Source organism: Carcharodon carcharias, chromosome 1, assembly GCF_017639515.1.
Source record: "Carcharodon carcharias isolate sCarCar2 chromosome 1, sCarCar2.pri, whole genome shotgun sequence".
Taxonomy (NCBI): domain Eukaryota; kingdom Metazoa; phylum Chordata; class Chondrichthyes; order Lamniformes; family Lamnidae; genus Carcharodon; species Carcharodon carcharias.
The window spans coordinates 20,176,569-20,203,269 of NC_054467.1; the positions used below are offsets into that span (position 1 = coordinate 20,176,569).

General features: G+C 41.9%; 2 protein-coding genes across 5 annotated transcripts in view; one reads left to right on the forward strand and one right to left on the reverse strand.

The window, feature by feature from the left end:
- pigg (phosphatidylinositol glycan anchor biosynthesis class G) overlaps positions 1-17,153 on the reverse strand; it is a 34,945-nt gene extending 17,792 nt beyond the window's left edge. For 2 of the 4 annotated variants that reach the window (XM_041194262.1, XM_041194288.1), the window contains exons 1-7: positions 16,974-17,153; positions 14,089-14,294; positions 11,176-11,385; positions 8,059-8,247; positions 4,801-4,939; positions 1,885-2,097; positions 432-649 (exon numbers count right to left, since the gene is read on the reverse strand). In XM_041194262.1, the coding sequence (XP_041050196.1) occupies positions 432-649; positions 1,885-2,097; positions 4,801-4,939; positions 8,059-8,247; positions 11,176-11,385; positions 14,089-14,294; positions 16,974-17,127 (1,329 nt within the window). In that variant the 5' untranslated portion in view covers positions 17,128-17,153. Of the gene's footprint in view, positions 1-431; positions 650-1,884; positions 2,098-4,800; positions 4,940-8,058; positions 8,248-11,175; positions 11,386-12,017; positions 12,189-14,088; positions 14,295-16,973 lie in introns of those variants that run through there. The other 2 variants (XM_041194277.1, XM_041194270.1) reach the window with 2 other exon arrangements.
- hook3 (hook microtubule-tethering protein 3) overlaps positions 1-26,701 on the forward strand; it is a 144,946-nt gene that overhangs the window by 102,089 nt on the left and 16,156 nt on the right. The window lies entirely within an intron of this gene.

Here is a 26,701-nt window from a genome sequence, read left to right on the forward strand (position 1 = left end):
TAGTAATATTAAATTTCCCCTTAACCTTTTCTGCATCAAGGAGAACAATCTGAGCTTCTCTAGTCTCTCATCGATGGCGCCCGAATAATAACTCGCCTATGCAACCTCTCCAAGCTCTTGACATCTGTGCATTCTGCATTCATATGCAATCAAATATTGTGAAAGAGGGTGTAAACAGGCTCTTTTGCATAAACCAAAAGCTTAATGCTTCTTTCAGAGTTGCGTCATGGATACTTACAAAGTGGCCTCTACCAAAATAACAGGTGGTGCACTTCCAGTACAGACTAAGTGCACACGCCTTTTGCCTGTAAAATTGACACTTTGCAATCCAACTGACAGGCCACTATCCTCTATCTATACCATATAATACTGTAAACAACCAATCAGGGAAGGGAAGAGAAAATAAATCAATATTGTGCAACAGCTCCTACCTCCACCACAATAATTGTTCCCACAATCATTGAGTACATATCATACTGTGCCACAATTTTGGAAAGTGAGGAACTCATGAGCTTCAAGGCATCCAAATACTGTCTCAACACCTTCTTTCCTAGGTTTTGAAGAGTCTCCGAAGTATTACCTTCCAAGTAAAGTTTGATCCAGGAACCATGAGATTTTTGTGCTATTCCAAATAGCTTGTACCCAGCATCTGCAAATAATAAAAACTTTAATTAGAATGAGGGAGGTTATCAAAATAAAAGCAGTCAACAACCTCAGTTTCCTGCAATGTTATGGCAAAACTCCTGTCGTGCAAGGAGGGAAAAAAAACACTTTACAGCTGGAAAGCCTGAAGTTAGCCTTAGGGAGGTGATGTATTGTTATCTAAAAGCAGGCACAGCTCCAATCTCAGGGTATAATATCTCCAATCCAGATAACACACTTTTTCCTTGTTCTTCAATCAACTCACTTTATTATTACATTTCCTCATTTGATAAATCTAGATTTTTCATTTTTATAGCACCTTTAACCATATTGAAACACCCCAAGGAAGTTCACAGGAACATTATCAGACAAAATATTACAGCAGGCTACATAAGAAGATATTAAGACAGTAGTCAAAAGTTTTGTGAAAGACGTAGATCTTAAGGAGTATCTTAAACAAGGAGAGGCGAAGAGGCAGAGAGGTTTAGGGAGTGAACTGCACAGCTTAGGGCTTAAACAGCTGAGGGCACAGCTGCCCATGGAACTTGATAATGTGAAACAGCCAGACTTGGAGAAAACAAATCTTTTGAAGGGTTGTAAGGCTGTAGGAGGTTACAGAGATCCCAGACTTCTGAGGCAATGGATGGACTTTGAACACAAGAATGGGAATTTTAAATTCGAGTTGCTGGTGGACCAGGGGCAAACGTAAGTCAGTAAGAGGTGATGGCTGAATAAGACTTGGTGAGTTAGCTGAGACGGGGGCACAAATGCAACAAAATTAGTGGAAGGGTGAGTGACTTTACAAACCTATTTGGATATTCCCTCACTGACAGCAGACCAAAACAAGGTTTTGTGTGTGGTTCAATTTGAATCACCTCGGAACAATGCAAAAGCTTTAGGACACATTGTGTGCCAAGGGTTGACGTGTTTGTCATTCAGAATTCTTAAAAACCCCACTGTGTGCGCTTAAAGATCCAAAAGCATTTCAAAAACAACTATCAGGACAAAAGGAGGGCGAAGGTTTTAAAAATGTTTTCTATGAAAAGTTCAATATTTTGATCTGACAATATTAAAGCACACAGCAATAAAGTGAGCTGGCAAACATTTATGACAAACTACTCAGCGTCTCCAGTAGCATTAAAATAAACCTTGAGAAAGAATACTTCCTTCCCACCTTTAAAAATTGGTGTGAAACTCTTGACTCATCCAAAATTCAATGTGGTGCTTGTTGTCTGACATTACCTTTTTCATACGCAGGAATACTCTCTTGAACCAGCTTACTAAGCTGGTATCCATTAAGATGCAAATACCTAAGTCGTTCCCTTAAAGGTCTTTCCTCAAGGACAGTTAGGATGAGACGCCCCAAATTGTTCCGTGGAACAGGCAAACCAAATCCTAATGCCAAAGTGGAAGTGAGATCTGTCTGCTCCACGTGTTCAGAAACAGTGAAGGAATCTAGAAGTTAGATGAGTAAAATGAAATAAACATTTTATCAAGTATCAGAAATTGTAATGTTACACAAAATTTACTATCTCCAGATAATGTAACAGCAGAATTCTACCTGCATATATGCTGGTCAGCAAAACTACATAATAGAATCCTTCATGAGCTAGGTTTATGATTTACATGGAATTAGTAATCAGTGACATTTATCAATAATCCAGCATAACATGTGTCCTCAGTTAAAGCTTTTGTTTGTTTCCAAATGATACAGGCCTAAACCAAAGTTTCAAGACCAGAATAATTAAAGAGCGTATGTTATAAAACAAGATCTTTACAGGGTGCTCAAGTAACATTCCTTAATGGAGATGTACTCTACCTGTATATTGGAACATATCTAAGCGATGATCCTGCTGCCTAAGTGCTGGTTAGAGGCAACCTGGAAGCAGGGATGTTCTGTAAAAAGTTTCTTTCCAAACATCGACTGACATGCAAAATGGGGAATACTTCCTTCATTACACTCGACCCATGACATTGAGCAGGATCATGAAAATTCTAAATTGTCCTTGCTTGCATGTTTTCCAGTTTTTTTGCTTTTCATTGTAAGATTATTAGGTTACTAACCAGAATACTAATTGTTAAAACCTAACTTTATTATTAGAAACTAACATCTAATTTTATTAGGAACTTGTCTTGGTAGCATAATAAAGTGGGCAACCTAGAAGTAGGATACAGTATAGAAAATGTGCCAAGGTAGAGGGATTCTGGGAGTTTATGTCAATTTTTGCTGCTTACTCTAGCAAAAAGCTGAGACCTTGAAGGCTGCCTGTGAGAAATTGCTTGTGTAAGAATAGATGTACTCATCTCTATGAGAAAAGAAAGCACAAATGTAAAAGCCCTGAGATACAGCGGTATATACAAAAGGCATTATGTAAATAGGTAATTTAGAACAGCCACATAAACTGTTCCTGGTTGTTCAAGAAAAGCATGATCACCACAAGGCAAAAAATGATTGGGGAGAGGGAAGGGTTAATTGGATCAGTTAGGATAAAAGAGGCCCTCCCAACCAGATTCACATGGTGGAGAAATCTAGAAAACAAGACAAGAACAAACAAGACAAAAGACAAGGGAGAGGGAGCAAGAGAGAGAAAAAAAAGAGGAGCCTGAAGACCAAAAGCTGGAAGAAGAGGTCATCGTGCATACCCGACCCAATCATAATACAGCAGGTATACAGACCATGTTAAACTGCAAATCACTGCCCGAGTTTACAGCTATAGTTTACCTGAAAACTTATTAAACTTGTTCTACCTTTATCTGATTAAAGTAGTTTCGGGACTGAACTTTTTGCCATAGCAATTTCCATAACAATAAGGGGCCCAAAAACCAACATTGTTGTACTACTAATAACTTGTTAAGATTAGCTAAATGAAGATGACTAGAATACAGTGCAAGCTATATTGCAGGTGGCTGCCACACTTCCTACATACAATGTTCTGCTGGAATTATAAGCTCTCACATTTAAACAGTGCTGTGAGTTCAACCCCAAACAACACAGTTCACTGCAATCTTCTGAATCAGGAGGGTGTGAGTTCAAGTCCATTCCAAATATGTAAACTAATAAAATGCAGAACTAAGAAAATTAGCAAAAATAGGTTACCGAAGGATCATCAAATCATGCACAGAAAATTGAGTTGGGCTAAAAAGGGCAAATTGAACACAAATCAAAACAATCATTTTAAGAACATCAGAAAAGTAAATGTAATATATAAGTCTACAATCAATTATTTTTCTACTCTGTTGACTGTTTTATATGGGTTGATATCAGGCATGACTTGCGAAGGACCTGAATGAAATGGATACAATAGAGTATGAAGACAACCTTTGATCATTCCAGTTTATGTAGTTTGAGATGAATCTGAGGAATCATTTTTCCTATCATTTTACATTTGGTTTGAATCCAGGAGGTATTAATTTCAACTGAAAATAATTCAGGACCACAAAAGTGTTTGTTTTGTTCCATGTGGGCAGGTAATACAGGTAATACTCATTGTCTCTTTTAAAGAAACTCTTTCACTTTACACTACTGTACTAATGCAAAAAAAAATTAAACGAGAGATTTTTGCAGAGGTAGTCAGTGGAACAAGGAAAGTTAAAAGGATTGATGAAGAGGTTGATAATGTTAAAATACTGTTTTTACCTCTGGATTTAAATGGAATGCAGATCGATGGGATGAATGTTTCCTCCCAAACTACATATATATAAATGGTCTAAGTAACACAAACTTAGATAGTCCAATAGGTATGTGCTCTCAGTACAAAACAGGCCTCAATTCAGCATTGCCAGCTCCAATCAGAGCACTGAAATGGAAGAGCTAAAATTAGGGAGATGCTTTTCTGACTGGGTGCAAGAATGGACAACACATTTTTATTTAGCAAAACATATCAAACACTAAGTCAGTAAGCAATTAGATACAAAGCATTGGAGATTAAATTGCTAATTAAGTTGCAATATTTTATTTTCATTTACAATTTCAGCCATGCTGAGGAGCAGCCATGGTTTGAATGGAACTGAGAGAATTTCTTAAAAAGGCTGGAATTCTAAAATAAAAACAGAAATACTGGAAAGGCTCAGCAACAAAATATCTAAAATAATCAAATGCATAAAGTACAAAAACAGCATTGTTATAATGGTCATTCAAGACTTCTTTCTGGTCCTCACCTTTCTTTCTGAAAGCTGGACTGAGAAAAACCAATGGAGTGTTCACTTCATGATTTGAAGATCCTCCATGACTACCTGTATCTGACATTCCATGATCCCCGCACAATATCAATAAACTGGGCAGTGAGGTTTCACCTTCCTGTAAGTTATCAGGCAAAAAAAGGATGCCTTTATACCAATACACTGGATATAATTTGCAACTCATTCCAAATACAAATAAATTTAAAAACATGCAATATTCCTAATGTTTTCAAGTGGAAGTATATTCCACAACTGATTTTTTCACTAATGCATAATCTCCTACCACAGAATCATATCAAAGACCAGGAAAGCCCTATAAAGAACAGGTTTATTGCAGACTGCAGGGTCTTCACAAGGGAGACTGGGTAAACTAATTGAGCACTAATGCTGTGGAAGACGAGTTTCTGGATTTGGTTAGGGATGATTTTCCAGAGCAGTATGTTGAGGAGCCGACTGGAGGGCAGGCTATTTTAGATCTAGTATTATGTATTGAAAAAGGGCTAATTAATATTCTTGTTGTAAAAGAGTCTTTAGGAATGAGTGACCACAATATGATAGAATTTTACTTTATGTTTGAAAGTGAGGTAGTTCACTCTGAAGCAAGGATGTTAAAGCTGAATAAAAGAAATTATGAAGGCATGAGGGACAAATTGGTTGAGGTGGTTTGGGAAAATACATTAAAAGGTATGACTGTAAATAGGCAATGAATAATCTTCAAAGAACTATTACATAGTTTACAGCACCTATACATTCCTTCAAGGTGCAAAAACCTAAAAAAAGTCAGTCAACTGCGGCTGACAATGGAAGTTAAGGAATGTATAAGATTAAAAGAAAAAGTTTATAAAGTTGCTAGAAGTAGTAGTAAACCTGAGGATTGGGAGGTTTTTAGAATACAGCAAAGGAAGACCAAGAAACTGATTAAGGGAGAATAGAATATGAATGCAATCTAGCAAAAAACATAAAAACAGACTGCAAAAACTTCGGTAAATTATGTAAAAAGGAAGTGTTTGGCTAAGACAAATGTGGGCCCATTACAGGCAGATTCAGGAGAATTCATAATGGGGAATAAGAGAAATGGTAGAGAAGCTAAATGATTACTTTGTGTCTGTTTTCACAGAGGAAGATATAGGAAATCTCCCAGATTTAGGGATCCAAGGACTAGGGAGAATGAGGAGTTGAAGAAAACTAGTATAAGAAAGAAGGCTGCATTGAAGAAATTAATGGGACTGAAAGTTTATAAGTCCCCGGGACCTGATATTCTGCATACCCAGAGTGTTGAAAGAGGTTGCTACATGGACAGTTGGTGATCATTTTCCAAAATTCTATAGATTCTGGAAAGGTTTCTGAAGATTGGAAGGCAGCAAATGTCACCTCACTATTTAAGAAAGGAGGAGGAGAGAAAACAGGGAGCTACTGACCTGTTAGCCTTACATCAGTAGTAGGGAAAATGCTAGAATCTATTATAAAAGATGTGATAATCATGATCTGATTGGGCATAGTCAGCATAGATTTGCGAATGAAATCATGTTTGACGCACTTTTTGAGGATTTAACTAACAAAATTGATAATGGAGAGTCGATGGACATAGCATACTTGGATTTTCAGAAGGCTTTTGAAATCGTCCCCCCACAGGAGCTTGATTATCAAAATAAAAGCACATGGCAATATACTGGCATGGGTTAATGATTGGCTAACAAGCAGAAAACAGAGTAGGAATAAAACGGGTCATTCTCGCGTTGGCAGGCTGTGACTAGTGGGGTACCCCAAGGATCAGTACTTGGACCCAGCTGTTCACAATATATAACAATGATTTGGATGAGGGTACCAAATGTAATATTTCCAAGTTTGTGGATGATACAAAGCTAGGTGGGAATGTGTGGTGTGAAGAAGATGTAAAGCGGCTACAGGAGGATTTGGACAGACTTAGTGAGTGGGCAAGAACATGGCAGATGGAATATAATGTGGAAAAATGCAAGATTATCCACTTTGGTTGAAGGAACAGATGTGCAGAGTATTTCCTAAATAAGAGATTAGAAAGTGTAGATGTACAAAGGGATTTAGGTGTCTTTGTCCACAAGTCACTGAAAGCTAACATTCAGGTGCAGCAGGCAATTAGGAAGGCAAATGGAATGTTAGCCTTTATCTCAAGAGGATTTGAGTACAGGAGTAGTGAAGGCTTGGCCTAAATAGCCAAGTGGTTATGGTACTGGGCTTGCAACCCCAAGATCAAGAGTTCAAATCTCACAATGGCAAACTGAAACAATGTAACTTCATCTGAATAGGAACAGATGGAAACGTGTTTGTACTCGAAAGAGTTACAGGAGTAGTGAAGTCTTTCTCTAATTGTATAGAAGCATGGTTAGACCACACCTAGAGTACTGTGTGCAGTTTTGGTCCCCTTACCTCAGAAAGGATATTATTGACATAGAGGGAGTGCAACAAACTTGTTGAGGGACTGTTTTATTGAGAGAGATTGGGGAAACTCAGCCTGTATTCTCAAGAGTTTTGAAGAATGAGAGGTGATCTCATTGAAACCTACAAAATACTTAAAGGAATAGACAAGGTAGATACAGGCAAGATGTTTCTCCTGGGGAGTCTAAACCAGGGGGCACAATTGCAAAATAAGGGGGAAGTCACTTAGGACTGAGATGAGGAGAAATTTCTTTACTCAGAGGGTTGTGAATCTTTGGAATTCTCTACCCCAAAGGACCGTGGAAGCTCAGTCATTGAGCATGTTTAAGGTGGAGATTGATAAGATTTCTGATTAACAATAACTTAATGGGTTATGGGGATGGTGTGGGTAAAAGGCATTGAAGTGTTCGATCAGCCATGATCGTATTGAATGGTGGAGCAAGCTCAATAGGCTGAATGGCCTTCTCCTGTTCCTATGAACTGGTGGAAGGGAAAGAAGGAGTAAGAAGCTAGAGGGAAAACAATGGATGGATGAGTAAGCAGGACAGCACATAAATAAAGAAGCTTCATAAAATAACCCTTTAAGTCTTGCTATCTTTCTGGGGCGTCTGTGCTGTATCACATCCAGAGTCAGTATATCTTTCCTTAAGTTTGATGTCCAAAATTGGGCACACTGCTCCAAATAATCTCTGACCAAGGTTCTGTACAACTGAAGGACTACTTTCTCACTTTTGAATTCCGACTCCCTTCAGATAAAGCTCAACATACCATTAACCATTTTAATCATTTTAGCATTACTGCAAATTCTACTCACACTCTACAAACCTTGGACAGTAGTTCTACATGAATCTTCTGAACAATATTATCCATTTCACTAAGCTTTGGTCCAATCAGGTGACTATTTGGTCCAGCCAGATGGCCAATATGATCTAATCCAAGGTAATGTAAGATTAATAAATCCCAGTCATTTCTTTTTAATATCGTGTCCAAGTGCCTTGTTACATTTTCATCCACCTGTTATGAAAAGATGCGCTTTGTATCGGAAAGTTACAATCACAAAACGGTAGCTGCAGCAGAAGCATATGAGTACTGCAAACATTTATTTAAAAAGACAAGGACTATGAATTTCAAATACAACCTACGGCAGGTAATGTTTTGTTTTGACTGTTATTTAAAGGTTAGTTTTCTCTGATGCCTAGGATTTAGCCCAGAGTAACAAAAAGGCTTTACTTTTATTTTTCTGGGATTGCATTACAAAATTTGTTCTCAATGTGATGGAAACATCTATGTCAAAAAGGACTTTTAGATGCTAAAATTTGAACACAGAATCATCGGCCGATAATCAAGCGAATGAAATAAAACAGTCTACACGAAAAGGGTTAACTTTCATTTATACAACACTTCTTAGGATTGTTTTTGTAAGATCATAAGGAATAGTAGACCATTCAGCCCATCGAGCCTGAATCCTTCTGCACTGCAGTCTCTCCCCATTTAAATGATATTCTGCTTTTCTGATCCACCTGCCAAAGTGGAAAACCTCACATTTTCCCACATTATATTCCATGTGCCAATTTTTTCCCTACTCACTTAACCTATCTCTATCCCTTTGCAGACTGGGTATCCTCCTCACAATTTGCTTCTCTACCTTTGTATCATCAGCAAATTTGGCTACAATACAATCTGTCCATTCATCCAAGTCATTCACATAGATCATATTTGAAACTGATTCCTGCAGCACTCCACTAGTTACAGCTCGCCAAACTTAAAATGACCCATTTATCCCAACCCTGTTTCCTGTTAGTTAGCCAATCTTTTATCCATGTTCATATTATTGCCCACAACACCATGACCTCTTATCTTCTACAGTAACCTTTTATGTGACACCTTATCAAATGCCTTTTGGAAATCTAAATACATTACATCTATTGGTTCCTCTTTATCCACCCTGCTTGTTACATCCTCAAAGGACTCCAATAAATTTGTCAAACATGATTTCCCTTTCACAAAATCACGTTGACTCTGCCTAATTATATGATGATTTTTTAAATGTCCTGCTATTACCTCCTTAATAATAGATTATAGCATTTTCCCAATGATAGATGTTAGACTAACTGGCCTATAGTTTCCTGCTTTCTTGCTCCCTCCTTTCTTGAGTTGTGGTGTTACATTTGTGATTTTCGAAACTGCTGGTACCTTTTCAGAATCTAGAGAATTTTGGAAGATTACAACCAATGCATCCACTATCTCTGCAGCCACTTCCCATAAGACCCGAGGATCAGGTCCAGAGGACTTGCTAGCCTTTAGACCCATTAGCTTTTCTAGTACCATTTCTCTAGTGACCATTTCTGTTTCAAGTTTCTCCCTCCCTTTTGCCCCCTGCTTTTCTACTACTCTTGGGATTTTTTTATGCCTTTTTTGTGAAGACAAATACAGAATACTTGTTCAAAGTCTCTGCCATTTCCTTGTTTCCTCTAATTAATTCCCCAGTCTCACCCTCTAAGGGACCAATGCCCACTGTAGCTATGGTATTCTCCCTTTTTACAGAAACATAGATACTTGTAGAAGCTTTTACTGTCTTGTGTTTATATTTCTTGCCAGTTTTCTCTCATGTTCCAACTTCTGTTATATTTTTAGTCATCCTTTGCTGGTTTATAAATTTTTCCCAATCTCTGGGATATCACTAATCTTTGCAGCTTTGTACAACTTTTCTTTCAATTTGATACTATCCATAATTTCTTTAGTTAGCCACTAATGGTGCATCGTTCTGGTACAATCTTTCTTTCTCAATCTAATATATCTTTGCTGAGAGTTATGAAATATTTCCTTAAACATCTGATGTGCCACTGTTTTACCTTTTAACCTATTTTCCCATTCCACATTAGCCAACGCTGTCTTTACACCCTTGTAATGGCCTTTAAGACACTAGTTTCAGAAACTGAAACTGAATGTGAAATTCTGTCATGTTATGATCACTCTTACCCAGAGAATCCTTTAATACAAGGTCATTAATTAATCCTGTCTCATTACACATTACCAGGTCTAAAATAGCTTGTTACCTGGTTGGTTCCAGAATATATTGTTCTAAGAAACTGTCCCAAATATGCCCTAGGAACTCATCCTCTGGGCTATTTTTGCCAATTTGATTTGTTCAATCTAAATGAAGATTAAAATCTCCCGTGATTATTCCAGTACCTTTCTTATAAGTCCCAATTATTTCTTGATTTATACTCTCTCCTACAGTGTAAGTACTGCTACATCCATTTGAACTGGTAACAGGGCCTTGGTTAAACATCTCTTCTGAAAGACAATACCTCTGACAATGCAGCACTCAGGCCTGCACCAATTTGAAATGGAATGGCTGTGTGGGCAAATTTCAGATTCTGGTCAAGCTCTTGGTTCTTCTTCAAGTGATGCTTTTGTACAAATAAAATTGTTGCAAACTTTAAAATATCAATTTCTTTCTCATCTTAAGTTTTTAAATTTAGTTTTTAGTTTTATGTACCTCTAATCTTCAATATTTTCTCTAAGCCTAAAATAAGAATTAAAGGGGTTGAGAGGACAGAGTGGAATATCTCTCTAATACAACCTTTCCTCGAATTCTCCTGAGTGTTGCTAATATCTCTATGGTCTTGATCTTCGTACTCTGTTTCATTCCAGCTCCTTTTAAAAGTTTTAATTGATCAGAAGGCAACTCCTTTCAACAGGAATTTGTTCTATGAGACCTAAGATTTTTTGTGATTAGGCCCACTGATCCAGTTAATACACACCCACACCATCTTCTGGTTCCCTGCTCTAATACTAGTTATTTTGCACAACAAATTGAATTGGTTATCTCTGGGCCGTGATATCTAAAATATCTGGAGAAGCTACAAATACATTAAGTGTTAGGAGGAAAATCAACCAAATTTGGTACAGCACAAAATGTGTCAAAAATGTACTTACCTCAGTATAATCAGACACAAAGAAAGAGGTAGTCCCATCATACTCTATAAAGTGATTGGGAAACAGTCGAATCCAAGTGTCATCACCATAGAATAAGATTCTTTTACCAGCAAATTTTGCCTGCCAGATCAGATTATCTTCCAGCAAGGTAGGAGAATTTAGGTTCATGATGACATCAATAAATCCAGGAATTCTGCCAGTCATCATTGCCTAAACATACAGTTAAAACATCAAAATTGGAACACCTCCAGCATTTCAATAAATATGTCCTAACGTATATAATCAGTGTTGAAATTCTACTATTTCAAATAATCAAAGGTGAAAAATAAATACTACTTTTGACAACTAAAGCAACTCATCTGAATTCCATTCACATTCCCTCAAGCATGCGGCAGATTCTCTTATAGATCTCCCCCACCCCCCAACTTCTTTATAAGAGTCAAGTCTCCCCACACTATTCCAAGCCAAAAGCTTGAGAGGCTGCCTACTCCCAAGTCTCTTTCAATGCTGCACCTTAAAGAACAGAGCACCATTTATGGGACCATGTCAAAAATTTTGTATTTCTCTCTTCTTCACATGGTTCTTTTCAATGTTAAAGATGCCAATCCTCTGTAATACATTGAAAAGCAGCGACTCAATCTGTAGAGAATTGTAGACATGGCTCTGCCTTCTACAGCACTGTGTATATAAAATTAAACAAGTTTTTTTTTCAATAAACCATCACTGGTTTACGGGGGAACATTAGTAAGGTTTTTTTTTTTAAAAGGACTTAACATGGAGGGCCCCCTATGTCTGCATTTACAACTAGAAAGAGGGCATTTAACAAGCCACAAATTTCTCACCATACATAGTGTGTATTCTTGTAAGTATTCATGTAGGCTGCTTTTACGCAAGTGAGATCAGATTGTAATCTGGAGGATTTCTATGTTGGTAGAAGTAGTAACAAACAATGCCATGTACCAGCTGTTTCATAGGTGGATATCCATTTACCAAATCAGGCAGCTGAAGACATTCTGTGAATCACAACTGTTTTATTGTTAAACTAAAGTTCAGTACAAATACCAGTTTTTACTCTTCTCTTCTGGATCCTTTCCCTGTCCAGAAGCAAACCTCCTACTGGGAAAAAATCCAGCTCTTAAGTACAGGCTATTCACTCTGAAGCTTGTCCTGGTTTATTCTTAAAGGGACCTGCATTGCTAACATTGTCACCAGCAACATATAAATGATAGATAGTGAGACCCCAGACCTCTTAAAAAACTTCAGCATTGAAAAAGTTAATTAGCTAACTAGAAAAATTAAGGTTAGAATCAGACTTAAGAGACATTTGACAATTGTACAGTTAATAATACACATGATAATGAAGTGGAATATGCAAAATATAGAAGGGAAAGAAAAATTACTAGTCATAGAGTGGGTATGAAATAGACTGGCTGGTAACAACAAGAAATTAAGGATTTTATAAACATAAAAGGAAGAATAGTTAAAATAAGGGTAGGGCCAAGTAGTGATGAAAAAGGTCCTATTAGGGAGAATGGATTAATGGCAGTGATATTAAGTGAGCGCTTTTCATCATGTTTTACAAAAAAGTGAAAAGAAAAGGGTACAAGAGCAAGCTGTGGGGCAATTAGATAGGAAAACTTTAGATAAGGAAGTAATACTCAAAAAAATTAGTGGCACACAAAATGCATCAGGCCCCAATACCATATGATTTGTAATGCTGAGACAAGTTAAAATGAAAATAGCAAAGACTTTAACCAGAATCTTTCATTTCAAAGATGTACCAAAGGACTGGCGAGCTGCCACTGTAACACCAATGTTCAAAAAGGGAGAGATGAATAAATCGGCTATTTACACAACTGTCAGCCAGCCAAGCACTGGTAGTGGGTAAGCTTCCAAAGACCGTAATACAGGATGCAATTAATACTCAGCTGAAATAACATGGATTGACAACCGGCATGAATTCGCAAAAGCCAAACCTTTGAGGAAATAACAGAGCACACACTGTTTAAAGGAAGCTGCAAGGATATAGTCATAAGATACAGCAAGTCCCCGCTTTAAGTTGCACTGTTTTAAGTGGTTTTGATTAACTTTGTACTTTTATTGGGGCCAGTATTCGCGTTTAGCCTTGTAGACTTGCATTAATATCATTTTGCGGCAGGTGTGAGATTGGGTCGCGTGACCCGATTGGTGTCATTTTGGAGTGGCCTCACCCGCTCACCAACCTTCCCCAGGCCAACCCTCCGACTCACCAATCACAGCGAGGGTTCAGGAAAGGGAAGTGGTGTGCGGGAGGGCCAGCCAGCAGAAGGGGTGGCCAGCGGAAGAGTCGGCAGCGACTGGGAGGGTCAGCCGGTGGTTAACACGAAAGGCAAGAGACGGAGACCGGAGTTAACATGTTTCTTACATATTTTTAAATTTATTTATTTTAAAAGCTATTTCATTTACGAATATAGTAATTTAGTAATCTACAGTGTTCAAATACACAGGATACAAAGTTTTAATATTTTTTTCTGATGCGCAGGGTCCTACAGAATCTAACTAAAGCTTTTACACTGGCTTTAATGGAAAACGCTGATTTGCTTAATGCTGTTTTATTTAAAGTTGCACTTCAAGGAATGCAACTACAACATTAAGCAAGAAATACTGTACTGAAAGTATTGGGAAAAGAAAAGTGACAAATAGAATTACAGAAAAATAGAAAAGTCAGTAAGTTGGAGTACTTTCAATTGGGGAAAACAGAATAATGTAAAATAGCAGAGATTTGGCATCAGATTCACAAGACATTAAAAGCAGCACCACAAGTAATAAAGCCATAAAGAAAACTAATAGAATAATTGAGTTTCATTGCAAGAGGTATAGAATATATAAGTCCCAACGTAATGGTAAATTTCTCAACATATTACAAAGTCTCACCTTAATTCTGGGCATTGTGACTGTAGGCGGCCAGGCTTTAGCAATAAAGCTGTGTGAGGAACCTCGTTCAACCAGATGTCGTGTATATGGCATGAATTGTCTTCCTTTTGGTCCAAACACAAAATCTTCTCTCAAAGCATCCACCAACATAATAACAACCCTTCCAAACAATGGAGATGGCGGCTTTGTCCAATTTGATGTAAGACCTAAGTCAAAACCCATACTTTATTTACATTTTGTTAATTTAGGAGAAAAATAAGTGAATCTCTCTGGCATTGTTCACATGTACTTTGGTATCTGCAACACAATATAATATTTAGTTTCTGTGACTGTCCCTTTAAAACCACTGCTCAGTTACTCCATACGCAGCTTGTTTGAATAAGATAGATGCCTGAGGTCACTTGAGATTATAGTTGTTGATATTGTTATCTTAAAAGAATTCCAAGAGATTAGTCAGGCATCATCACTGTCCCATGAAGATACATTGGCTTCCTCGTATTTCTGTATTTCTCTAATTAATAATTCATTCCTCCAGGTGTCATCCAGTCCTATCAGTGATGTCAAGCTGACTGACCTATAAAGTGAAGTTATCACTGCTCCGTTTCACAGACTGGCTTTATAATCCCTTTTCTGCAGTCATAAGGCCCAGTCAGTTTTAAAGGATTCCCTAAAGGTGCCTGCTAAAATAGTCTTCCATTTGTCTAAATTTCAAATGACAAAGTTTACAAAACTGGTCGGAAAATTTAGAATGGCAGCAAATGTAGGATTTAAATGAGAAAGCAAGCTGCAAATGCATTAAATCAAATAAAAATGGAAAATTCTGAACAACACTCCCTAGATCTTTAAACAGTTGAGCAACTTTTGGTTTAAAATGCGGTTTTTCAAAATTTCGAATAGAGAGACTGAGCAATATATTGGAATGTTTATACCATTCAGTTGGATGTGTTTAAAATACCAGTCAGTGTCACGTGCCTGTAATGTATTCTTGCTCCTCATCAGCACTTTAGACAACTGAACAGCACTTTGCTCAATCTCCCAATTTTGAGCCAGCTAGACTTAGACTCAGCTGTTGACTTATAATGAAGTGCAACCCAGTGTTAATTTCTACACACTAAAACAATAAGATGAAGAACAGGAAGACAAATTACCACCAAATCTATGCCTAGCCTTCACATCTCATTAGTGCTACACCATGTGTATTTAGTGGGCTTACTCAGTATCAGCGTTTACTGCCGACTGCAAATGCTCTGGTGCAAATCAATACTTTCTCCTCCATTACATCAGGCCTACAACTTAAAATATTTTTCACTGGCTGTGAAACACTTTAGAACATACAGGTTATGAAAGGGGCTACATAAACACAACTTTTAATTTTGTTCTGCTGCCCATCAAACATGTGGAGAAAGAACATGTACAATAGCAGTCAAGAGTAAGTGATGCATCAACTGTGTCTGGAACTAGGCAGAAATAGATCACATCCTACTTAAAACCCCCATGTCCTTAACATCAATGAGCTGTCATCTGAAGACAAAGATTCTCATGTCTGTACTACTCATACTACTGGAAAGCAGGACCAGGGAGCTCAGTGACATACAGGGCACCAGCAGGACTGTAGGGTGGGTGCAGGCTACACTAGCAGAACACTAGCCACACTGCATATCGCTGGCAGGGCATTAGCCACACTTCAGGACACTGGCAGAACATTGGATGCAATGCAGGGCACAGGCCACTTTGGGAAAGCACAGGGCCACCCTGGCAGCGCACTGGTCACGCTGGCCAGGTATTGGTCACCTTGGCGGGGCACGGGCCACCCTGGCCAGGTATTGGTCACCCTGGCAGGGCACGGGTCACCCTGGAGGGGCACGGGCCACCCTGGCGGGGCACGGGCCACCTTGGGAAGGCACGGGTCACCCTGGTGGGGCACGGGCCACCCTGGGAAGGCACGGGTCACCCTGGCGGGGCACGGGTCACCCTGGCGGGGCACGGGCCACCCTGGGAAGGCACGGGTCACCCTGGCGGGGCACGGGTCACCCTGGCGGGGCACGGGCCACCCTGGGAAGGCACGGGTCACCCTGGGAAGGCACGGGTCACCCTGGCGGGGCACGGGCCACCCTGGGAAGGCACGGGTCACCCTGGCGGGGCACGGGTCACCCTGGCGGGGCACGGGCCACCCTGGGAAGGCACGGGTCACCCTGGGAAGGCACGGGTCACCCTGGCGGGGCACAGGCCACCCTGGGAAGGCACGGGTCACCCTGGCGGGGCATGGGTCACCCTGGCGGGGCACGGGCCACCCTGGGAAGGCACGGGTCACCCTGGGAAGGCACGGGTCACCCTGGCGGGGCACGGGTCACCCTGGCGGGGCACGGGCCACCCTGGGAAGGCACGGGTCACCCTGGCGGGGCACGGGCCACCCTGGGAAGGCACGGGTCACCCTGGCGGGGCACGGGTCACCCTGGCGGGGCACGGGCCACCCTGGGAAGGCACGGGTCACCCTGGCGGGGCACGGGTCACCGTGGCGGGGCACAGGCCACCCTGGGAAGGCACGGGTCACCCTGGCGGGGCACGGGTCACGCTGGCGGGGCACGGGCCACCTTGGGAAGGCACCGGTCACCCTGGTGGGGCACGGGCCACCTTGGGAAGGCACGGGCCACCCTGGCGGGGCACGGGCCACCTTGGGAATGCACGGGCCACCCTGGCAGGGCACAAACAAGAAATAGGCCTCCTCGTACCTAACGAGTTATGACCTCAGTCTAAGTGTGAAGGTGGATTGTCAGTTGATGTGCCTCCTGCCCCTACCCACAGCACTGGCAGGGGGAGGGAGGTGAATGTGGAACCGGGACCGGGACCGACTCCTGCGGCCGGGCCCACCCGATGGGCCCGGTTACCTTGCACTGGCTCCTCCGGGATCTCCGACAGCTTGGCTTTCGCAGAGCCGAATGACTTCACAGGGGCGGGGAAGAAGCCTCGCAAAAAGACGGCCATCCCGAAGAGCAGCACCAAGATGCCGCAGCAGGCAAACAGCGAAGATCGGAGCCTCATCGTCCCAGTGCCGGTCCAGCCGGACTGCGCAGGCGCACAGCCAGCCTGTGGGCGGGGCCAGCCGTCGCGTGGGTGCGGACAGCCAGCCTGTGGGCGGGGCCATCACCTTTGAGGGCGGGTCCAGAGGCAAGGGAGGGGCGGGGCCAGCCAGCATGGGGGCGGGACGGGGCCAGTCAGGCTGGGGGCGGGGCCAGAGACGGGGTCGGGGTGAGAGTCAGACTGGGCTCGGGTATTGAATGAATGAGCAAATGAACAAGCCTTAAGTCAAATTAACAGCTTTACTTTGAAAACACTCAAAATGTGATGTAATAGAGAACAGGCACATTGGAAGATAGCAAAGAACCTAAATAAACAAACAATATGAACAGACAAAATAAGGGCAGGAGTAGACCATTCGGCCCCTCGAGCCTGCTCCGCCATTCAATAAGATCATGGCTGATCTTCTTGTGTTTCGATTTCCACTTTTCCATCTACCCCCCCAGAAACGTTTGATTCCCTTGCCTAACAAGAATCCATCTACCTCCTCCTTAAAAACATTCATTGACCCCGCCTCCACCGCCTCCTGAGGCAGAGAGTTCCAAAGTCCCACAGCCTTCTTGAGAGAAAAAAATTTCTCCTCATCTCTGCCCTAAAAGGGCGACCCCTAATTTTAAAACAGTGACCCTTCGTTCTGGACTCACTCACCAGAGGAAACGTCCTTTCCACGTCCACCTTGTCAATACTGTTCAGGATCTTATATACTTCAACAAATCACCCCTCACTCTTCTAAACTCCAATGGAAACACGCCCAGTCTGACTAACCTTTCCTCATAAGCCAACCTGCTCATTCCAGGTGTCAATCTAGTAAGCCTCCTCTAAACCACCTCCAACATATGTATGGGCTTCTTTAAATAAGGAGACCAAAACTGCACACAGTATTTGAGGTGTGGTCTCACCAATGCCCTGTATAACTGAAGCATAACATCCTTACTCTTATGTTCAATTCCTCTCGTAATAAAGGATAGCATTCCATTAGCCTTCTTAATTACTTGCTGTAGCTGCATACTAAATTTTGTGACTCATTCACTGAACTGAAAGAAATTACTTTGAGAAACAATCCAAAAAACGTACATTTAACAAAAGAAATCCTTGCATTTATTAGTATCCTTCACAACTAACAGTTTTTCTGAAGTGTTTTACAGATAATGAAGCACTGTTGCAATGTATGAAATGCGGCAGCGAATTTGCACATAGCAAGCTCCTGTAAACAGTAGTATGGTAATGAATGGATAATCTGTTTACTGTGAGGGATTGAGGGGATAAATATTGGCCAGGATGCTGGGGATAACTTGCCTGCTCTCCTTTTTAATAGTGCTCTCTGAGAGAGCACAAGGACATAAGAAATATGAGCAGGAGTAGACCATACGACCCATTGAGCCTGCTCTGGCATTCAATACGATCATGGCTGATCTTGGGCTTCAACTCCATTTTATCGTCTGCTCCCCATTTCCATTAATTCCTGAGAGACCAAAAATCTGTCTATCTCAGTCTTAAATGTATTCAACATTCAGAGGAAAGACAGGGTCTCGGTTTAATGTCTTATCCGAAAGGTGGCACCTACAGCAGTGCAGCACTCCATCAATACTGCATTGGAGTGTCAGCCTTGATTTTTGCGCTTAAATCCTGGAGTGGGTCTTGAACCCGCATCCTTCTGGCTCAAAGGCGAGAGTGCTACCTACTGAACCACAGCGAAAGAAAAATAATAATTGAAAAGAGAAAAAGACTCACTGAAATAAATAACTACTTTCTCACATTACATCAGCAACTAGATTTCATTGACTGTAAGGTGCTTGTGGGATGTGCTGAGGTCATGTAAGGTGCTATAGAAACACAAGTTATTTTATTTTACATAAAAGCAAACAAAATATGATAACCACTAGAAGTGAATAAATCTGAATAAAAGAAAAATAATGAACTCACTGGAATTAAGCACCAATTGCAAACAGACAAAAACAGTTCTAGGAGTGTGTGGATTTAGAGAAATAAAAAGGTTAAATGAGAAAAAGCATTAACTCACTGGAATAAGTCATTTGAAAACATTTAAAAATTAGAAATGCTAGAAATTAGTAGATTCTTTCCCAATAGCAATACACATTTTCCCTTTTCAAATGGACCTCTGGTTCCTTTTTACCATACAGCCTTCAAAGACGATTTGTTGTATTCAAGGTGCTATATAAATGCAAACACAGGGTGATGGGTGAATAGATGGCACTTGGTGAAGGTTAGAATTTAGGCAGATAGCTTTGGATGAGCTCAAGTTTATGGAATGTGGCAACTGGGAGGCTAGCCAGAAAAGCATTGGACTAATCAAGTCTGGAGATAACAAAAGCAGAAATGAGGGTGTCAGCAGCAGATGGGCCGAAACAGAGCACTCACAGGTGAAGTTACATGAGTAGAAGTAGGTGATTTTTGTGATGGGGAGGATATGGAGTTGGAAGCTGAGCTCAGGGTCAAACAGGATGTCAAGATTGCAAACGGTCTAATTCAGCGCAAGGCAGTGGCCAGAGGGGGTGATGGAATTGGTAGCAAGGGAAGAGAGATTGTGGCGGGTACCAAAGACAATGGCCCTGGTCCTCCCAATTGGAGGAAATTACAGCTCATCAGCACTGGATGTCAGTCTGACAATACAAAGCAAAGGCAGTGAAAAGGGTTGAGGGAGGTGGTGATGAGGGAGATCTAGATAGAGAAGGTAATACAGATCTTACTGTCCCTCATGACAGCAAAGCAGACCCAGGACATAATGTTGAATTCAGCCAAAACAAACAGTTCAGCCTGGATTTTTAACTGTGAGTGTTATATCAGAGCTAGCATTAACTCATTTGTTTTAAATAGTTTACGGCTGCATTAAAACAGCACACAAAAGAGCTTTACATGAAATATGTTAAAGGGATCTTCTGGAAGAAATTGGATGTTCACAGCAGTGGGCAATTCATGCTGCAAGTCTAGAGATAATCCAGAAGGTGGCAGCAATGGCTAACCGATTGACTGCTGCACTCAAAACACAAATGGCATACTCCAATTCAACACCAACAACTTATTTTTATATAGCGCCTTCAACATAATTGTCTTAAAGGAGAAAAGTAAAGTAGAGAGGTGGAGAGGTCCAGGCAGGGAGTTCCAAATCTTGGGGCACTGAAGACACAGCAACCAATGGTGAACAAATTAAAGTTGGGAATGCACAAGTGGCCAGAATTAGCGGAGCACAGATATCTCGGGGTTTTGTGGGGTTGGAAGAGATTACAGAGACAGGGATGGGCAAGGCCTTGGAAGGAGTTGAAAACAAGGATGAGAGTTTTAAAATAAAGACTTTTCTTAACTGGGAGCCAATGGAGGACAGCGAGCACTGGTGTGATAGAGCAACGGGACTTGCTATGAGTTAAGACATGGGCAGCAGAGTTTTGGATGGCTTCAAGTTTATGGAAGGTAGAATGTGATAGACCAGCCAGGATTGCATTGGAATATTCACGTCTAGAGGTAAAGAAAGCATAGATGGGGGTTTCGGCAGCACATAAACTGAGATAGGAACAAAGTCAAACGCTGTTCCAGAGGTGGAAATTATTCCGGGATCAAGTGTGATACCCAGGTTGTGAACAGACTGGCTTAATCTCAGATTGTTGCCAGGGTGAGTCGGCAGCCAGGGAACAGAGTTTTGAGCGGGGACAAAAAACTATGGCTTCGGTCTTCCCGATATATTATTATTTGTATGACATTGGGCCAAAATTTGCTGGCAAAATCAGTGCAAATTTAATGCACAAGCCATTGTTAATGTATAACTCATTCACCAACTTGTGGCAAAGAAGAGATGAGAACAGCTACAAATTGCTGGGTGATTTACACTGCTCTGTTGTCAGCTGCACAACAAGGGCAGCTTCCCCCTTATGTGACGAGATTTATGTTCCTGCAATGGCGCTCAATCTCACTTGCCCAGAGAACTGCGAAGTTGAAGCTGTGGAGTCTCATTCCTGCAGGTCATAAATTGGTTCGAGATCAAAAAAACCGAAAATGTTAAATATTTACAATTTTTTCTTACTTTTCCATTCTGTGTTTATTTTCCCCCTTAATCCAATCTATGGTTCCACCTCATTATTTATCTCTCTGTACGTAATTTGACTCTTATTCAGCCTCCTTCTTGCCCTGTTATGCCATAGTTTTTTTTTCTCTATCCTTAAAATCTTATTGGTTGAGATTGTTGGTCCCCTGATTACCTGAGGTCCTAGATCCTCCGGTCCCTTCACCATGCCATTATCAGCTCACACTCCCAGCTAGTTACAGGGCAAAAAAAAAATTGAGCTGAAGGTTGCAGGAAACAGTCCAACTAATGGAGAACCCTGCGTGAGGCATCCTGCTCCAAGGTAGATCCAGCCCATTGTACTATTTCTCCTTTACTCAGAAAGCATTACAAAGCCTGGTATCATAGGCATTTATCAGCCTCAGACCCTAACTTTCTCAGATGATGACATCCCTTCTTAGTAGCAAGTGCAGAAGGAATGCTTGACATCTGGGTAAAAGTGCATACTCAGAACTCAGGCTGCTGGCACACGGGAATGAAACTCAATTGTTTTAGCAGCGTCCAATCTGCATTCAACCAACCAAGGCAACTTAAAACAAATACAGTGTGCAGTAATATCTTAATTATTTGTTCATGGAATATGGGCATCATTAGCAAGGCTGGCATTTATCACCAACCCTAACTGCCCTTGAGAAGGTGTTGATGAGCCACCGTCTTGAACTGTTGTAGTCCATGTGGTGTAGGTACACCCACAGTGCTGTTAGGGACAGATTTCCAGCACTTTGACCCAGTAGCAATGAAGGAATGGCGATATCGTTCCATGTCAATGTTGTTTGATTGTCTGATGGAGGGGTTCCCATGTGTCTGCCGCCCTTGTTCTTGTGGGTGGCAGAGATCACGGGAGGTGCTGTTGAAGGATCCTTGGTGAGTTGCTGCAGTGCATCGAGTAGATGATACACACTGCTGTCGCTGTGTCTCGGGGTGGAGGAGGGAATTAATTTTTACGGTGGTGGATGGGGTACCTAGCAAGTGGGCTGCTTTGCCCTAGATTGTATCAAATTTCTTGAGAGTTGTTGAAGATGTATTCATCCATTGAAGTGGGGAGTATTCCATCACATTCCTGACCAGTACCTTGAGACCAACTTAAAGGGGAGGTGATGGCTTAGAGGTATTATTGCTGGACTACGAATCCAGAGACCCAGGGTAATGCTCTGGGGACCCAGGTTTGAATCCTGCCATGGGAGATGGTGGATTTTAAATCCAATAAAAATCTGGAATTAAAAATCCAATGACAACCATGAAACCATTGTTAATTATTGTAACAACCCATCTGGTTCACTTAGGGAAGGAAATCTGCCACCTTTACCAGGTCTGGCCCACATGTGAATCCAGACCCACAGCAATATGGTTGACTCTTAAATGTCCTCTGAAATGGCCTAGCAGTTGTATTGAACTACTAAAAAGCCTCAAAAAAGGAATGAAGCCAGACAGACCACCCAGCATTAACCGAGGCACCGGAAACGACAACAACAAACTCAGCCCTGTTGACCCTGCAAAGTCCTCCTCATTAACATCTGAGGACTAGTGCCAAAATTGGGAGAGCTGTCTCACAGACTAGTCAAGCAACAGCCTGACATGGTCATCCTCATGGAATCATATCATACAGATAATGTCCCAGACACCACCATCACCATCCCTCCTAGGTCCTTTCCCACTGACACAACGGTATTCAGTCAGGACAGTGTTGCCCTGGGGGTCCTCAACATTGACTCTGGACCCCACGAAGTCTCATGGCATCAGGTCAAACATGGACAAGGAAACCTGCTGATTACCACGTACCGCCCTTCCTCAGCTGATGAATCAGTGCCCCTCCATGTTGAACACCACTTGGAGGAAGCACTGAGGGTGGCAAGGGTACAGAATGTACTCTGGGTGGGAGACTTCAATGTCCATCACTAAGAGTGGCTCGGTAGCACCACTACTGACCGAGCTGGCCAAGTCCTAAAGGACATAGCCGCTAGACTGGGTCTGCAGCAGGTGGTGAGGGAACCAACAAGAGGGAAAAACATAATTGACCTCATCCTCGCCAACCTGCCTGCTGCAGATGCATCTGTCCATGAAAGTATCAGTAGGAGTGACCACCACACAGTCATTGTGAAGACGAAGTCCCACCTTCACATTAAGGATACCCTCCATCATGTTGTGTGGCACTACCACCGTGCTAAATGCGATAGATTTCAAATAGATCTAGCAACCCAAGACTGGGCATTCATGAGGTACTGTGGGCCATCAGCAGCAGCAGCAGAATTGTATTCAAACACAATCTGTAACCTCATGGCCCAGCATATCCCCCACTCTATCATTACCATCAAGCCAGGGGATCAGTCCTGGTTCAATGAAGAGTGCAGGAGGGCATACCAGGAGCAGCACCAGCCATACCTGAAACGAGATGCCAACCTGGTGAAGCTATAAAACTAGGACTACTTGCTTGCCAAACAGCATAAGCAGCAAGTGATAGACAGAGCTAAGCGCTCCCACAATCAACGAATCAGATCTAAGCTCTGCAGTTCTCCCACATTCTGCCATGAATGGTGATGGACAATTAAACAACTCACTGGAGGAGGTGGCTCCACAAATATACCCATCCCCAATGATGGAGAAGACCAGCACAGCAGTGCAAAAGATAAGGTTGAAGCATTCGCAACAATCTTCAGCCAGAAATATTGAGCAGATGATCCACCTCGGCCTCCTCTGGAGGTCCACAGAATCATACATGCCAGTCTTCAGCCAATTCAATTCACTCTGCATGACATCAAGAAATGGCTGAAGGCACTGGATAGTGCAAAGGCTATGGGCCCTGACAATATTCTGGGAATAATAAAGACTTGTGCTCCAGAACTTGCTGTGCCCCTGGCCAAGTTGTTCCAGTACAGCTACAACACTGGCATCTACCTGGCTATATGGAAAATTGCCCAAGTATGTCTTGTATGCAAAAAGCAGGACAAATCCAACCTGGCCAATTATCGCCCCATCAGTCTATTCTCATTGTTCAGTAAAATAATGGAAAGGGTCATCAACAGTGCCATCAAGCGGCATTTGCTTAGCAATAAACTGCTTACTGATGCTCAGTTTGGGTTCCGCCAGGGCCACTCAGCTCCTGACCTCATTACAGCCTTGGTTCAAACATGGATAAAAGAGCTGGACTCAAGATGTAAGGTGAGGTGGGAATGATTGTCCTTGACATCAAGGCAGCATTTGACCGAGTGTGGCATCAAGGAGCCCTAGCAAAACTGGAGTCATTGGGAATCGGGAAAACTCCCCACTGGTTTGAGTCACACCTAGCAAAAAGGAAGATGGTTGTGGTTGTTGGAGGTCAGTCATCTCAGCTCCAGAACATCACAACAGGAGTTCCTCAGCGTAGTGTCCTTGGCCCAACCATCTTCAGCTGCTTCATCAATGACCTTCCTTTCATCATAAGGTCAGAAGTGGGGATGTTCGCTGATGATCGCATAATGTTCAGCAGCATTCGTGATTCCTCAGATACTTGAAGCAGTCCATGTCCGAATGCAGCAAGACCTGGACAATATCCAGGCTTGGGCTGACAAGTGGCAAATAACATTCGTGCCTCACAAGTGCCAAGCAATGACCATCTCTCCTTGACAATCAATGGCATTACCATTGTTAAATCCCCCACTATCAACATCCTGGGGGTTACCATTGACCAGAAACTCAACTGGACTAGCCATATAAATACTGTGGCTATGAGATCAGGTCAGAGGCTGGGAATCCTGTGGCGAGTAACTTACCTCTTGATTCCCCAAAGCCTGTCCACCATCTACAAGGCACAAGTCAGGAGTGTGATGAAATACTCCCCACTTGCCTGAATGAGTGCAGCCCCCATAACACTTAAGAAGCTTGACACCATCCAGGACAAAGTTCGCTTGATTGGCACCATATCCACAAACATTCACTCTCTCCAGCACCGACGCACAGTAACAGCAGTGTGTAGCATCTACAAGATACACTGCAGAAACTCACCAAGGCTCCTTAGGCAGCACCTTCCAAAGCCACGATCACTACCATCTAGAAGGACAAGGGCAGCAGATAGATGGGAACACCATCACGTGGAAGTTACCTTCCAAGCCACACAACATCCTGACTTAGAAATATATATCGCCGTTCCTTAACTGTTGCTGAGTCAAAACCCTGGAACTCCCTCCTGAACAGCACTGTGGGTGTACCTACACCACAGAGACTGCAGCATTTCAAGAGGATAGCTCACCACCACCTTCTTAAGGGCAACTAGGAATGGGCAATAAATGCTGGCCCAGCCACTGAAGCCCACATCCCATGAATGAATAAAAAAAAATTGCTTCACTATACGGTTCTGTTTTAAAATTCTCCTTCAACTTAAGGTAAAATCACCCATCCTGGAAAGGGTTGTACGAAACAACTCTGCCCAGAGACAGGCCCATGTAACCTGTTTGTCATGAATAAAAAAAATCACAAACAGAAATAAACTGAAATTCCAAGTGAGTTTTCGCACCTGGGACTTTTGCTTCATGAGACTCAGACAAAGACACGACAGATATTGTTGTGTGGAGAAACAAAGTAGCTGCTGCTCTGAAGGCCAGAGAAGGACTGTTTTGTGTTAACTGACAAACAGGGTGCTTGTGAGACTTGATTTCCTGTTCAAAAGGAAGGGGACAGAAGCAACGGGGTTTTGGGAGATTTAAGGAACAAGGAGTCATTGAAGTGGGCCTTGCTGGTGAAAGTCAGATCTAGAAGGCTTCGGCTGAATGGAACAGCCTATGAAAGACAGGGGAAGTTTCAACTTAGCATGGAAGGGAGAAGTGAGCCCACTGGAGAGCCGGGAGTAACTTTGAACTTGCTCTTGTATTGCTACACATTTGCCAGAAGTGCAGTGCACAGCAAAAATGGTTGTGAGACGTAAGTCTTCTGTTTTAGTTAGTTAGTTGGTTAGTTAATGTGAGAGTATATTTCTTTAGCTTTGTGTATTAATTGCCTGTTAAGTAATGTTTAATCTATGTTGGTTTTAATTTGTTTGTCGAAGTGCAAGTCATAAAACATGAAATCTTGTCTTCTGGTTCAGTTCTGTCGGTTACTGGGAAATTCACCTCTTTTTATAAGTTATTGCTCCAAATGGGGATTATAACACTTGCAAATTGTGGACAGGCTTTGGAGAGTCTGGAAGTGAATTACTGTCCCAGCCTCCGACCTGGTCTCGTAGCCAAAGTATTCATATGGCTGGTCCAGTTATGCTTCTGGTCAATGGTAACTCCCAGGAAGTTGCTGGTAGGGGATTCAGTGAAACTAATACATTTGAACATTAAACAGAGATGGTTCTCTCTTATTGGAGATGGTATTTGCCTGACCCTTGTATGATGCAAATGCTACTTGCCACTTATCAACCCAATCAGCTGAATGTTGCCCAAGCCTTGATGCATGCCAACACAGACTGCTTCATATCTGAGCAGCTACAAATGAAAGTTCAAATGTGCAATC